Source organism: Palaemon carinicauda, unplaced genomic scaffold (assembly GCF_036898095.1).
Source record: "Palaemon carinicauda isolate YSFRI2023 unplaced genomic scaffold, ASM3689809v2 scaffold472, whole genome shotgun sequence".
In the NCBI taxonomy this organism is placed as follows: domain Eukaryota; kingdom Metazoa; phylum Arthropoda; class Malacostraca; order Decapoda; family Palaemonidae; genus Palaemon; species Palaemon carinicauda.
In genome coordinates this window covers 108,401-125,000 of record NW_027171731.1, presented here as the reverse complement: position 1 = coordinate 125,000, position 16,600 = coordinate 108,401, and the positions used below count along the sequence as shown (strand labels likewise).

At 34.5% G+C, this 16,600-nt stretch overlaps 1 protein-coding gene across 4 annotated transcripts in view; it reads left to right on the top strand.

The window, feature by feature from the left end:
• The window catches only part of Dgk (diacyl glycerol kinase 1), a 58,051-nt gene that overhangs the window by 995 nt on the left and 40,456 nt on the right, over nt 1-16,600 (top strand). For 2 of the 4 annotated variants that reach the window (XM_068369301.1, XM_068369300.1), the window contains exons 2-3: nt 12,920-12,996; nt 15,759-15,896. In XM_068369301.1, the coding sequence (XP_068225402.1) occupies nt 12,920-12,996; nt 15,759-15,896 (215 nt within the window). Of the gene's footprint in view, nt 1-12,919; nt 12,997-15,758; nt 15,954-16,600 lie in introns of all 4 variants that reach the window. The other 2 variants (XM_068369299.1, XM_068369298.1) reach the window with 1 other exon arrangement.

Below are 16,600 nucleotides of genomic sequence, written 5' to 3'. Positions count from 1 at the left end.
ATCTGTAAGGTTCTTAAATTTATTTCTAAGTTTCTGAAATCCCTTTCTGTAAGTTTCAGATCTGCGAGGGTCTGAAATATCTTTCTGTAACCTTTTGAAATCTTTTTCTGTAAGTTTCAGATCTGTAAGCTTCTGAAATTTATTTCTGTAAGTTTCTGAAATAACTTCCTGTAAGTTTCAGATCTGCAATCTTCTGAAATTCTTTCGGTAAATTTCTGAAATATCTTTCTGTAAGTTTCTGAAATTCTTTCTGTAAGTTTCAGATCTGCGAGGGTCTGAAATATCTTTCTGTAAGCTTTTGAAATCTTTTTCTGTAAGTTTAAGATCTGTAAGCTTCTGAAATATCTTTCTGTAAGCTTTTGAAATCTTTTTCTGTAAGTTTCAGATCTGTAAGCTTCTGAAATATCTTTCTGCAAGTTTCAGATCTGTAAGCTTCTGAAATATCTTTCTGTAAGCTTTTGAAATCTTTTTCTGTAAGTTTCAGATCTGTAAGCTTCTGAAATATCTTTCTGCAAGTTTCAGATCTGTAAGCTTCTGAAATATCTTTCTGTAAGCTTTTGAAATCTTTTTCTGTAAGTTTCAGATCTGTAAGCTTCTGAAATATCTTTCTGTAAGCTTTTGAAATCTTTTTCTGTAAGTTTCAGATCTGTAAGCTTCTGAAATATCTTTCTGTAAGCTTTTGAAATCTTTTTTCTGTAAGTTTCAGATCTGTAAGCTTCTGAAATATCTTTCTGCAAGTTTCAGATCTGTAAGCTTCTGAAATTTATTTCTGTAAGTTTCTGAAAATAACTTCCTGTAAGTTTTCAGATCTGCAATCTTCTGAATTCTTTCGGTAAATTTCTTAAATATCTTTCTGTAAGTTTCTGAAATTCTTTCTGTAAGCTTTTTAAATCTCTTTCTGTAAGTTTCAGATCTGTAAGCTTCTGAAATACCTTTCTGTAAGTTTCTGATTTATCTTTCTGTAGTTTTTTTTTTTTTTTTAATTTTCTCTGTAAGCTTCTGAAATAAATTTCCTTTTCTAAGCTTCTGTAATCTCTCTGTAGTTTTCGATTGCCAAATTTCTTGTCGGATTCTAGGAAAAATGTAAATTTTCAATTATGAAATTTTGAAATACAAAATTCTAGTTTTGAATTGTTTTTCCTTTTGATTGAGTACGTTTTTGAATTTTGAAATTCTGAAATTTTGAATTAAAAAAATTTATTTTTGATTTTGTGCTTTTTATATATATAGAATACATTTTGAATGTTCAAATTTTGATAGATAGATAGATAGATAATTCTTTATATACTGGCTTAACCCTTTTAACCCCCAGGCTCTTTGGAAATTTCCAACCCTTAACCCCAAAGGGTTATTTTTTTCCCCAGCACATTTTGCCAGTATATATTTTTTTAAATTGCTCTAGCAGCCTTAATTTTTGTCATAGAGAGGTCAGGTTGGTCTCATTCTCTTGGGAAATTATCAAAAATATAAAACAAAAATTTTATAGCATTTTTTTGCAAGGACGTACTGGTACGTCCTTGGGGGGTAAAAGGGATGAGTTTTGTGGAACGTACCAGTATGTCCTTTGGGGGGTAAAAGGGTTTAAATAACCGATCACTTACAATTATATTACATAACTTACTCAAGAGTTTAACTACTGCACTGTAATTGTTCAGCGGCCCACTTTCAACTTGGTAAGGGTAGAAGAGACCCTTTAGCTATCGTAAGCAGCGGCCACTTTCAACTCGGTAAGGGTAGAAGAGACCCTTTAGCTATCATAAGCAGCGGCCACTTTCAACTCGGTAAGGGATAGAAGAGTCCCTTTAGCTATGGTAAGCAGCGGCCACTTTCAACTCGGTAAGGGTAGAAGAGACCCTTTAGCTATCGTAAGCAGCGGCCACTTTCAACTCGGTAAGGGTAGAAGAGTCCCTTTAGCTATGGTAAGCAGCGGCCACTTTCAACTCGGTAAGGGTAGAAGAGACCCTTTAGCTATCGTAAGCAGCGGCCACTTTCAACTCGGTAAGGGTAGAAGAGACCCTTTAGCTATGGTAAGCAGCGGCCACTTTCAACTCGGTAAGGGTAGAAGAGACCCTTTAGCTATCGTAAGCAGCGGCCACTTTCACTCGGTAAGGGTTAGAAGAGACCCTTTAGCTATGGTAAGCAGCGGCCCACTTTCAACTCGGTAAGGGTAGAAGAGACCCTTTAGCTATCGTAAGCAGCGGCCACTTTCCAACTCGGTAAGGGTAGAAGAGACCCTTTAGCTATGGTAAGCAGCGGCCACTTTCAACTCGGTAAGGGTAGAAGAGACCCTTTAGCTATCGTAAGCAGCGGGCCGCTTTCAACTCGGTAAGGGTAGAAGAGTCCCTTTAGCTATCGTAAGCAGCGGCCACTTTCACTTAGTAAGGGTAGAAGAGACCCTTTAGCTATCGTAAGCAGCTCTTCTAGGAGAAGGACACTCCAAAATCACACCATTGTTTAATAGTCTTTGGTAGTGCCTTAGCCTCTGTACCATGGTCTTTCACTGTCTTGGGTTAGAGTTCTCTTGCTTGAGGGTACACTCGGACACAGTATTCCATCTGTTTCCTTATTTCCTTTTCCTCACCGGGCTTTAATAATAATAATAATAATAATAGTAATAATAATAATAATAATAATAATAATAATAACAATTATAGTAATAATAATAATAATAATAATAATAATAATAATAATAATAATATAATGCTTACTACTGAATACAAACCTACTCAAACACAAGCAATTACCAAACAGGACGGGGAAGACCAGGTAATGGCTTCTCTTAATAATATAGGGAGATGTATGTCTCTTCATATGAAAGAGTTACTTGCTAGGGACCTAGGGAAACCAGGCAATGGCTACTATTCATAATGCAGGTAGATTTACTTATCTTCAAATAAGAGACAGTTGCCCGGTAGGACCCAGGGAAGACCAGGCAATGGCTACTATTCATAATGCAGATTGATTTATGTCTCTTCAATATTCTATCCCTAGTTCCAAAGGAAAGTAAGGCTGTGTTTCCTAGTGAAAACTATCAGACCTGAGCGTTGGTCGAAGTCAGGACCCATAGATTGCGAGTCTATTATGTCTTCAGTAAAAACTTGGTTTCTGGGGGCTATTGGTATAGGAAGATTTGATAAAGGCAGCTTTGTCTCAGCTATATGTGATAAAGAGATATTTCAGAGGAGGATAAGATATAGAAGGAAATAGAAGTATAGGAGAATGTGGCAAAGATGAAATAGAAACACAGGATTGTGTGACAAAGAAGAAATAGACGCATATGAGGGATATAACAAAGATGAAATAGAAGGCTAGAAGGATATGACAAAGTTATAGAAAAGACAAAAAAGAAAAAAAAAAAAAACAAAAAAACATTCTTGAAAGCTATCCTAAAACCTCCAAAAAGTTGACAAAGTTAGAAAAAATACTCATGATAAAGAACCCAGTAGAAAAAGAAGCCTGGAGACCTAAGGGCATAAAGAAAATAAGGGGGCGTCAAGTCCCTCCCCCCCCCCCCCCCCCCGACTTCACAAACTTTCAAAATGAGTGCCCCAAAACTTCTACTTCGCTCGCCCGCTGGTACCACGCTTTGCCTCTCTCGAAGAATTAGCATAAGCCTTTGGGACATGGAGGGTGTAGGGTTTGTGTAGGGGCTGTAGGATGTGTGTAGGAGGTGAAGAGTGTGTGTATGGGTACTGTATAGGGAGGAGGTTTAGAATAAAAGGGTGTCCGTATGGGGACCCCCGTGAGAGAAGTATGGATACGGCGGTACAGAAGTTGAGCAAATGATGATGATGTTGGGAGGTTGGTGCTGTACTTATGGGGCATTTTGTATTGTTTTGGAGAGAGAGAGAGAGAGGAGGAGAGAGGAGAGAGAGAGAGAGAGAGAGGAGAGAGATGGAGAGAGAGAGGAGAGAGAGAGAGAGAGAGAGAGGCGTGTGTCTGTTCGTATGTATGTTGGGAAGGTATCTGTTTCATTATTAATTATTATTATTTTTATTATTATTATTATTATTACTTGCTAAGCTACAACTCTAGTTGAAAAAAGCAGGATGCTATAAGCCCTAAAGCTCCAATAGGGAAAATAGCCCAATGAGGAAAGGAAACAATGAAAAATAAAATAATTTTAGAGAGGAGTGACATCAAAATAAATATTTCCTATATAAACTGTAAAAACTTTTAACAAAACACGTGGAAGAGAAATAATACAGAACAGCGTGCTCAAGTGTACCCTCAAGCAAGAGAACTCTAACCCAAGACAGTGGGAAGACCATGGTACAGAGGCTTTGGCACTACCCAAGACTAGAGAACAAAGGTTTTATTTTGGAGTGTCCTTCTCCTAGAAGAGCTGCTTACCATAGCTAAAGAGTTTCTTCTTACCCTTACAAAGAGGAAAGTGGCCACTGAATAATTACAGAGCATTAGTTAACCCCTTGGGTGAAGAAGAATTGTTTAGTAACCTCAGTTTTGTCAAGTGTATGAGGACATAGGAGAGTATGTAAAAAATAGACCAGACTATTCGATGTGTGCAGGCAAAGGGATAATGAACCGTAACCAGAGGGAAGGAACCAGTGTAGTATTAAAAGAATACACGAACATACCGTTAAATTTATGTACTGTTTTATATATCTTGAAGATGAAATCTCTCTCTCTCTCTCTCTCTCTCTCTCTCTCTCTCTCTCTCTCTCTCTCTCTATAGAATACATTACTTAATTATTTTAATGGAGGTTAATTATTTTTCACTGGAAGTGTTGATTACTTCGATTGTTATTAACGACAACTGTTAATTGATTCCGGAAATAGATAATGAAGACGCCTTGTTAATAATGTCAATTTTAAGTTTCATTTTTGTATGGAAATTCAATTTTCATACCCAGGCCTAACTTGACTTTTATAACTTGGTCTGACTTGAGATAACTTAATGGTAGCTTTGATGTGCTTCCCTATTGCTAAAGTCCCTGTATAGCAATCTGCTAGACTGGGGTTCGAGATCCGCTCAAGGTCTATAGTTTCTTGTAGTGTCTGCAGCCTTACCATCCTTGTGAGCTAAGGATGGGTAATTTTAGGGATCCTATAAATCTATCTGCTGATTTACCAGCAGCCATTACCTAGCCCTCCCTGGTCCTACCTTGGGTGGAGAGAGGCTTGGACGCTGAACATATGTAAATATGGTCAGTCTCTAGGGCATTAACACTGGACCTTACTTCTGCCATTCATGAGCGACCTTTAAACCTTTATTGTAACCTTTTTATGGTTTTCAGAATTACTGATTATATCTGAATCAAATGTAAATATAATATTATAAAAACCAGATATTATTTTAAAATAGCTTGAAATATCCTTTTAAATATATACATGTACTGTATATATATATATATATATATATAGATATATATATATATATATATATATTTATCTATAATATATATAATATATATATACACGAATAATATATATAATTATTTCTATTGTTTCTAATTTGATTTTAATTAAATTGTATGTCTCAAATTATTTCTTTTATAAGATAATATTTTCGAGTTTAAATTTCTTCATAGATCTATTCCAATGTTATTATAGTGAGAGAGAGAGAGAGAGAGAGAGAGAGAGAGAGAGAGAGAAAGAGAGAGAGAATCCATTATATTTTGAGCTATATCTGATCATTATTTAAGAGTAAAACACTTATTTTTTTTATTCAAAAGGAGGTTTTTGAGAGCGCAAAATACGGGAAATCTACGGACATTGCACTCCGTGTTTAACTTACTTACACTGTTTGAGGAAAATTATTATTATTATTATTATTATTATCATTATTAAATTCTTTGTTTTGTGGAGGAGAATATATTTAAACACAGGAAAATAAATCCGTACTAATATACATACACAAATATATTTACATATTATACGTTAAAAAACAATATTCAAAACAGAAAAGTAACAATTGAACTGACAAATTAACCTCAAAAAACAAATACGGATAAAGAAATTTCTTAGAAACGAGAAAAAAAAAAGAAAAGTGGCAAATAAAACAATAGAAACGTAAAAATTGAAGAAGAAGGAGAAGAAAAAAACTCTCCAGAACTGTGTGACAATATTTTCATTCGTCTCCCACATATGACGTCATCACTCGACTCGGCTTATCAGCAGAGCGTTCAATGCTCTCTCTCTCTCTCTCTCTCTCTCTCTCTCTCTCTCTCTCTCTCTCTCTCTCTCTCTCTCTCTCTCTCTCTCTCCTTCCCTTTGTCTCGCCAAAGTGTCATCACCCTTTTTTATTATTTTTTTCTTTTGTTTTTCCAATGTTTTTTTTTTATTGGGTTGGTTAATATAGATGGGAATTTGAATAAGAACTTAGAGCGAGGTTATGTTTTCAGTGTTTTGAGACAAAATTTATGTTGATTTTGTTTTATATATTTAAGAAATATCTTTGCAAGAGTTTACAGATGATATTTTACACACACACACACGCACATGTATATATATATATATATATATAAATAACCTATGCATATTTATATATTGAACCTATACACATACACGTATATATATATATATATATATATATATATGTATGCATGTATATGCGAGTATTTATTTATATATATATTTATTTATTTATTCGTATACACAAGTATATGCTAAATCAATCAAGATAAAATCTCATCAGTTTAAAAAAAGTACAGACCCATCAGAAGGTGTAGAAACACCTGCATATTTAACCTGTCACTCAAGACACTCGCTTTACAACCGTTAATGGGATATAAGCTCCTCCCACCACGGCGAATGGTTGTGATATAAGCTCCTCCCACCATGACGAATGGCTCCTCCCACTACAGCGAATGGTTGTGATATAAGCTCCTTCCATCACATCAAATGTTTGTGATATAAGCTCCTCCCACCACACCGAATGGCTCCTCCTACCAGGGCGAATGTTTTTTTATATAAGCTCCTCCCACCACGGCGAATGATTGTGATATAAGCTCCTCCCACCACGGCGAATGTGATTTAAGCCCCTCCCACCACGGCGAATGATTGTGATATAAGCTCCTCCCACCACGGCGAATGTGATTTAAGCCCCTCCCACCACGGCGAATGATTGTGATATAAGCTCCTCCCACCATGGCGAATGTGATTTAAGCCCCTCTCACCAGGACGAATTTTTGTGATGTAAGCTCCTCCCACCATGGCGAATGTTTGTGATATAATCTCCTCCCACCATGGCGAATGTGATTTAAGCCCCTCCCACCACGGCGAATGATTGTGATATAAGCTCCTCCCACCATGGCGAATGTGATTTAAGCCCCTCTCACCAGGGCGAATTTTTGTGATGTAAGCTCCTCCCACCATGGCGAATGATTGTGATATAAGCTCCTCCCACCATGGCGAATGTTTGTGATATAAGCTCCTCCCACCATGGCGAATGATTGTGATATAAGCTCCTCCCACCACGGCAAATGATTGTGAGATATGCTCCTCCTACCACGGTAAATGGGATTTAAGCCCCTGCCACTATGGCGAATGTTTGTGATATACGCTCCTCCCACCACAGCCAGGGCACCAGCCACCCGTTGAAAAACTACCGCTAGAGAGTTATTGAGCTCTTTGACTGGCCAGACAGTACTACATTGGATTCTTCTCTCTGGTTACGGTTCATTTTTCCTTTGCCTACACATACACCAAATAGTCTGGTCTATTCTTTACATATTCTCCTTTTTCCTTATATTCCTGACAATTCTGTGATTACCAAATATTTCTTCACCCAAGGGGTTACTGCACTATCATTGTTCAGTGGCCACTTTCCTTTAGGTAAGGGTAGAAGAAACTCTTTAGCTATGGTAAGCAGCTCTTCTGGGAGAAGGACACTCCAAAATCAAACCATTGTTCTCTACTATTGGGGAGTGCCATAGCCTCTGTACCATGGTCTTCCACTGTCTTGGGTTAGAGTTCTCTTGCTTGAGGGTACACTCGGGCACACTATTCTATCTTTTTTCTCTTCCTCTTGTTTTGTTAAAGTTTTTATAGTTTATATAGAAGATATTTGTTTTAATGTTACTCTTCTTGAAATATTTTATTTTTCCTTATTTCCTTTCCTCGATGGGCTATTTTCCCTGTTGGAGTTGCTGAGCTTATAGGATCCTGCTTTTCCAACTAGGGTTGTAGCTTAGCAAGTAATAATGATAATGATAATAATAATATAAGCTCCTACCACCGCGGCGAATGGTTGTGATATAAGCTCCTCCTACCATGGCGAATGTTTGTGATATAAGCTCATCCCACCACAGTGAATGTTTGTAATATAAGCTATATAAGCTCCTCCCACCACGGAGAATGCGTGTGATATAAGCTCCTCCCATCTCAGCGAATGTTTGTGATATAAGCTACTCCCACTACGGCGAATGTGATTTAAGCCCCTCCCACCATGGAGAATGATTGTGATATAAGCTCCTCCCACCACGGCAAATGTGATTCAAGCTCCTCCCACCATGGCGAATGATTGTGATATAAGCTCCTCCCCCCACGGCAAATGTGATTCAAGCCCCTCCCACCATGGCGAATGATTGTGCTATAAGCTCCTCCCACCAAAATGAATGTTTGCTATAGCAAACATGGTGGCTATATTTGTCTGATATTCTGTTTTGCTAATGTTTACATCAATGTTTGTGGTTTCAATGTGCCTTATATGATGTAAGAATCTCTTATCATAATTTCAGTCTTCTAGCTGAAGTCGTAAATAGACGAAACCGGTTAGGATTCAAATAGTATTTGAATCTTCCTTGTGGTTATATATATATATATATATATATATATATATATATATATATATATATATATATATATATATATATATATATATATATATATATATATATATATATCAACAACAACAAAAACAACAACAAATTAACCATTTTTAGTCCACTGTAGGACAAAGGCCTTAACATGTCAATTTATGCCTGTGGTTTAGCCAGTTCTCATCACCATGCTGGCCAGTGCAGATTGGTGGTAGTGGTAAACTTTGGTCTGATCGCTCACAGCAAACCAGCCTAGTATGGGTGTCCCTGATTAGTACAGCCTTGCTGATCATATATATATATATATATATATATATATATATATATATATATATATATATATATATATATTGGGTATAAACACAGTACATGTAAAACATGGTACAGTTACTTGAGAGAGAGAGAGAGAGAGAGAGAGAGAGAGAGAGAGAGAGAGAGAGAGAGATTTCTTTTGCATGTTCACTCAACCAAAATTAGGCTCAAGAGATTACCAAGGGGGCAACATTCTCTCTCTCTCTCTCTCTCTCTCTCTCTCTCTCTCTCTCTCTCTCTCTCTCTCTCTCTCTCTCTCTCTCTGAAGGCAGCGCCTCCATCTCTCCTCCTCTAGGGCACGAAATGAGGAGAGGAGAAGGAGGTGTTTGCCAGGGGCACCAACCTACTGACGGTGATTATAATATCAGTAATGTCCTGAAGGGGACTTTTGAGAGGCCTTGTTGGGTGGGAATTTTCTCGTATTTTGAGTTTATTTCTTTTTTTTTTTTCATAATTAGGTTTTTCATTTTTTGATAAGATTATTTTGATTTCTTTCAAATCTTTATTTATTGTTTATTCCAAAATTTTTATTTGTTTGTAATTTATTGGTTCCATTTTTTATTTGTAATTTGTTGGTTCCAACTTTGTCTACTTGTGATTTATTGGTTCCAAAAGTGATCTTTATTTGTAATATTCTGTTTCCAGATTTGTCTTTATTTGTAGTTTATTGGTTCAAAAGTTTTCTTTATTTGTAATTGGTTGGTTCAAAATTGGTCTATTTGTAATTTATTGTTTCCAAAAGTTTTCTTTTTATTTGTAATATCTTGGTTCCAAATTTGTCTTTATTATTTGTAATTTATTGGTTCCAAAAGTTTTCTTTTATTTGTAAAATGTTGGTTCCAAATTTGTCTTTGTTATTTGTAATTTATTGGTTCCAAAATTTTTCTTTATCAGTAATTTATTGTTTCCAAACTTTATCTTTATTTGTAATTTGTTGGTTCCAAAATTTGTCTTTATTTGTAATTTATTGGTTCCAAAAATTTTCTTTATTTGTTATTGATTGGTTCCAAATTTATCTTTATTTGTAATTTGTTCCAAATTTGTCTTTTTGTAATTTATTGATTCCAAAATGTGTTTATTTGTAATTTATTGGTTCCAAAATTTTCTTTATTTGTTATTGATTGGTTCCAAATTTATCTTTATTTGTAATTTGTTGGTTCCAAATTTCTTTTTATAATTTATCGAATCCAAAATTTTTCTTTATTTGTAATTTGTTGGTTCCAAAAAAAATTCTTTATTTGTAATTTACTGGTTCCAAAAAACTTTTTATTAGTAATTTGTTGATTCCAATTTTGTCTTGATTTGTAGTTTATTGGTTCCAAAAATTTGCTTATTTGTAATTCACTGGGTCCAAATTTGTCTTTATTCATAATTTAATGGTTCTATTTTTCGTAATTAGATATTTCCAAAATTGTTTGCTTGTAATATAACATTTCAAAAAGATTTTCATTGCAATTCAATATTTCCAAAAATAACTTAACTTGTAATAAAATGGTTTCAAAACTGATTTTGTTTCGTAATATAATGGTTAAAATTTTATTTTTTTCCGTAATTTAATGCTTCTAATTTTATTTTTTGCTTCGTAATATAATGGTTCAAAATTTTTTTTTTCATAATTTAATGCTTCTAATTTTATTTTGCTTCGTAATATAATGGTTCAAAATTTATTTTTATTTCATAATTTAATGCTTCTGATTTTATTTTGCTTCGTAATATAATGGTTCAAAATTTATTTTTTTTTCATAATTTAATGCTTCTAATTTTTTTTTGCTTCGTAATATAATGGTTCAAAAAAAAATTTTTCCCGTAATTTAATGCTTCTATTTTTTTTGCTTCGTAATATAATGGTTCAATTTTTTTTTTCATAATTTAATGCTTCTAATTTTATTTTTGCTTCGTAATATAATGGTTCAAATTTTTTTTCATAATTTAATGCTTCTATTTTTTTGCTTCGTAATATAATGGTTCAAAATTTTTTTTTTCATAATTTAATGCTTCTAATTTTTTTTTTTGCTTCGTAATATAATGGTTCAATTTTTTTTTCATAATTTAATGCTTCTAATTTTTTTTTTGCTTCGTAATACAATGGTTCAAAATTTATTTTTTTTTCATAATTTAATGCTTCTAAAGAAAAGTTTTTTTGCTTCGTTATATAATGGTTCAAAATTTATTTTTTCCCGTAATTTAATGCTTCTAAAAAAAATTTGCTTCGTAATATAATGGTTCTAAAATTTATTTTTTTCGTAATTTAATGCTTCAACAAAATTTGCTTCGTAATGTAATGGTTCAAAATTTAATTTTTCGTAATTTAATGTTCCTCCAAAAATTGCTTCGTAATATAATGGTTTTAAAATGAATTTTTCGTAATTTAATGCTTCAAAAAATCGTAGTATAATGGTTCAAAAATTAATTTTTTCGTAATTCAATCCTTCCAAAAAAATTTGCTTTGTAATATAATGGTTCTAAGAGTAATTTTTCGTCGTAATTTAATGCTTCCAAAATTTATCTATAAAATAATTCCAATTTAAGTTTATTTGTATTTTGATGGTCCAGGAATTATCTTAATTCGTATTTTGGTGTTTCGAAAATAATCTTATATTCGTTTCAAAATTGAAATAATTAGTTTTATTTCCTAATCATCTTTTGCATTCACTCATAGTATCTTTTTACCCAAACTGCCATGTGGTAGTAAGGGTTGAATCTGTGTCTGTCTGCATATCTACCTTAAATATTTAGCCATCATTTTTTGACGGGTCACGTACAGTAGTATATAGATAATTACTTAAGAAACTAGAGGGGCACTCAATAGATCGCAACTTATTTCTCGACCTTGACTTTGACCTTTGAGCTTAACATGTATTAGTTTATGTGGATTTCCACACACTCAAATATGAACCAAGTTTGAAGTCTTTGCGACAACTATGTCCAAAGTTCTGGCTGATTACGTGAATTGGACATTTTGCTTGACTGTGACCTTGACCTTTTACCTTGACCTTCCAAAATTTAATCATTTCCAGCTTTTTACATAACAGTTAATCCCTGCAAGTTTCATTACTCTACGATTCCAATTGTGGCCAGGGAGCTGTTCACAAACAAACACACACAAACACACAAACAGGGGCGTAAAACATAACCTCCTTCCAAATTCGTTGGTGGAGGTAACAATAGGTTGTGAAATTCAGGATCCAAATTCTATCTGAATTTCTCATCTCTTCTAAAACATAACCTCCTTCCAAATTCGTTGGTGGAGGTAACAATAGGTTGTGAAATTCAGGATCCAAATTCCATCTGAATTTCTCATCTCTTCTAAAACATAACCTCCTTCCAAATTCGTTGGTGGAGGTAACAATAGGTTGTGAAATTCAGGATCCAAATTCTATCTGAATTTCTCATCTCTTCTAAAACATAACCTCCTTCCAAATTCGTTGGTGGAGGTAACAATAGGTTGTGAAATTCAGGATCCAAATTCTATCTGAATTTCTCATCTCTTCTAAAACATAACCTCCTTCCAAATTCGTTGGTGGAGGTAACAATATGTTGTGAAATTAAAGATCCAAATTCTATCTGAATTTCTCATCTCTTCTAAAACATAACCTCCTTCCAAATTCGTTGGTGGAGGTAACAATAGGTTGTGAAATTCAGGATCCAAATTCTATCTGAATTTCTCATCTCTTCTAAAACACAACCTCCTTCCAAATTCGTTGGTGGAGGTAACAATATGTTGTGAAATTCAGGATCCAAATTCTATCTGAATTTCTCATCTCTTCTAAAACATAACCTCCTTCCAAATCCCGTCTAAATTTCCTCATCTCTTCTTCTTTCAGATTCCAACAAGAAACTCGAAGATGTTCTCCATGAGTTTACCGGAGGTGGTCCTCTCTCCAAGTATAGTCTAGATGGTGTAAGTAAAGAATTTACAGCTTTTATAAGTGTCTCGCCACTTTATGATAAAGTGGCTGCCGTCAGCGGTTTTTTTTTTTGGGGGGGGAAATACTCTCATCATGATACAATCTTTTAAAATGGTAGTTTACACTTATATTATTTTATCAAAAATAGTTCCATCTCTCAATGGACATTTTCTAATGGTGTATTTTAGTGATGTGTATTTTATTATTTCTTCATATTTTCATATAGTCCTTTTTATTTCATCTTTAGGAATGTGATGATCTTTTATTTCATTTCTCCATGGAACCCAAAATTTGTTTTCTATGTAAATGTCTACATCATCTTAATTTTCATCGTCCTCCAATTCGTTTTGCATTTAAAAGCCTACGCCACCTTCAATTTCTTCCTCTGCCCTTTTGTTTTCTATGTAAAAGTCTACACCATCTTTTATTTTTTCATCCTCCATTTTTTTTTCCATTTAAAAGCCTACGCTATCTTCATTTACTTCATCTGCCATTTTGTTTTCCATTTAAAAGCCTACGCCATCTTCTATTTCTCCACCTTCCATTTTGTTTTCCATTTAAAAGCCTACGCTATCTTCATTTTCTTCCTCTGCCATTTTGTTTTCCATTTAAAAGCCTATGCCTTATTCATTTTCTTCCTCATCCATTTTGTTTTCTATTTAAAAGCTTACGCCCTCTCAATTTTCATCGTCCTGCAATTCGTTTTCCATTTAAAAGCCTATGCCATCTTCATTTTCTTCCTCTGCCATTTTGTTTTCCATTTAAAAGCCTATGCCTTATTCATTTTCTTCCTCATCCATTTTGTTTTCTATTTAAAAGCTTACGCCCTCTCAATTTTCATCGTCCTGCAATTCGTTTTCCATTTAAAAGCCTATGCCATCTTCATTTTCTTCCTCTGCCATTTTGTTTTCCATTTAAAAGCCTTCGCCATCTTAATTTTCATCCTCCTTTTCCATTTAAAATCATACGCCATCTTCACCTTCTTCCTGGCTGTATGGATAATGAATTTAGTATGTTTAACAGATGCCTTTCTTGATGGTAAAACCCCATAGAAACTCTTATATTTATTTTTTTTTCAATTGCCACCATCTCTTTATTCTTGTACTGACTGACATTTAAATTTCTCCCATCTAAATTTATATCCTTTTAGCCTTAATTCTTAAGGAACTACATATATTTTATCTTCAGTCAACTATCCTTCAACTTATCTTCCATGCAAATAAATCCGCCATTTTAATCTTACTGAATATCCCATCAGATTTCACAAATTAGATACCTTCTACTTCTTATAGACACTTATCTTAAATCAAGCATCTGGGGGAATGCCATCGCCATCTTGGCCCTTCCTCCATCTTGTTTTTTTCCCCCTAGCCATCACTGCCAATTTAATCTCACTTTCTCTTTCACAGGACACCAACTATGAAGGCCTTCAACTCATCACTGAAGTAAATAGACCCCCCTGGGGGGAATTTTCTGGCCATCTTTATCTCTCCTTCATCTTGTTTTTCCTTTAAAAAAAGCTGCCATTTTAATCCTGTTTTGCTCTGTCATTCTGTCTCCCATCTCGTTTTCATCATAGAATTGTCTATCATTTTAACCTTTTTTAAAAAGATTTTTTTACTTAGAAGGTATTCAAAAGAAATGTTTTTCATCCTTGTCTTTGCAAAGAGTGACGCCATTTTGTTTTATCTCTCCTTCATCTTGTTTTTCCTTTAAAAAAAAAGCTGCCATTTTAATCCTGTTTTGCTCTGTCATTCTGTCTCCCATCTCGTTTTCATCATAGAAATGTCTATCATTTTAACCTTTTTTAAAAAGATTCTTTTACTTAGAAGGTATTCTAAAGAAATGTTTTTCATCCTTGTCTTTGCAAAGAGTGACGCCATTTTGATTTTCTCTAGTAAAGGGTCATGACACCATTTTGGTTTTCTCTAGTAAAGGGTCATGACACCATTTTGGTTTTCTCTAGTAAAGGGTCATGTCATTACAAGAGTTTGGCCATTTTACTTTTTTTCCATAAACCATTTTATTTTCTTACAAAGTGCCACGCCATTTTGTTTTTTTGTTAGCAAAAGTTGGGCCATTTTGTTTTTTTAGACTTTTTCTCTTACAGATGCACCATATATTCATCATTATCTTTCTCTTCATGAGAAAATCTTGAAAATAAGGACAAAAGAAGCTTCTTAATTATACTTTACATTTTTCATGTTAAGAATAGTCTCTTTATTCTTCATGCATAGGGTCATGCCATTTTATTCTTTCTCCTTGTAAAGGGCTACGCCATTTTGTTTTTTCCCCTTTTTATGAGTTAAGGCCATTTTATTTTTTTCCCTTGCAATGGATTACGCCTTTTTTTCTTTCTTGTAATGGGTTACGCCATTTTGTGTTTTCCCCTTTTAATGGATTACGCCATATTGGTTTGTTTCTCCTTTATAATTGGTTACATCATTTTTATTTTTCCCTTGTAATGGGCTACACCATTTTTTCCCCCGTGTAATGTGTTACGCCATTTTGTTTTTTCCTATGTAATGGGTTACGCATTTTTGTTTACTCCCTTTTTAATGGGTTATCCCATTTGGCTTTTTGCTCTTGTAATGGGTTATGCCATTTTTTTTGTAATGGTTTTTCATTTTGATTTTTCCTCCCTTATAATTGGTTACACCATTTTGTTTTTTTCCTATGTAATGGGTTACGCCATTTTTAATTTTGTCACGCGCAAAGAGTCACTCCATTCTATCCGGTCTATCTTCCTCCGCAGGACATCGACTATGAAGGGTTCCGACTCTTCATGGACACTTACCTTGAAGTGGACACCCCCGAGGAACTCTGTCGCCATCTCTTCCTTTCCTTTGTCAAACGTCCCAGACCACAACCTGTCGAGCCCAAGTCTATCAAGGTGAGACAAGCTTGTGTCTTCCTTAGAAGTCAGCCCTCAAGTGCCTTGCCAGAGAAGGTAAAATTATCACCAGTAATACGTTTTTACTCTCTCCCTGAGATCTCTATTAATGAAATCATCTAAAGCGATTTCAATCTGCCCTGGACGAGACGGGTTGCGTGTGGTAGACGAATGGTAATGACTCCCTTCTGACGAATGAATGAAAGAGGAATTAGTCTTAAGGTAGATTATGAATGAACCTGAGCGAGTTGAAGTTTATGGTAGTCGTGTAAACTGAGCACTTCGAAAGAAAAGGAATGATCCTGTGTGAGTTGATGCTTAGGGTAAACGTGTAAACGGAGCACTTAGAAAGATTTCTTACGTAACGTCTGGTACAATTCTAATTCGCTTGTTAGTTTCAAATCCTAAGAAAGACTTATATGAGATTGGTAATAGAGAATAAATGGTCTGGCCATGTAATGACAAACAGTTACACGTAATAGAGAATAAATGGTCTGGCCATGTGATAAAAAACCAGTTACACTTAATAGAGAATAAATGGTCTGGCCATATGGTGAAAAAAAAGTTACACGTAATAGAGAATAAATGGTCTGGCCATGTGATAAAAAACCAGTTACACTTAATAGAGAATAAATGGTCTGGCCATATGGTGAAAAAAAAGTTACACGTAATAGAGAATAAATGGTCTGGCCATGTGATAAAAA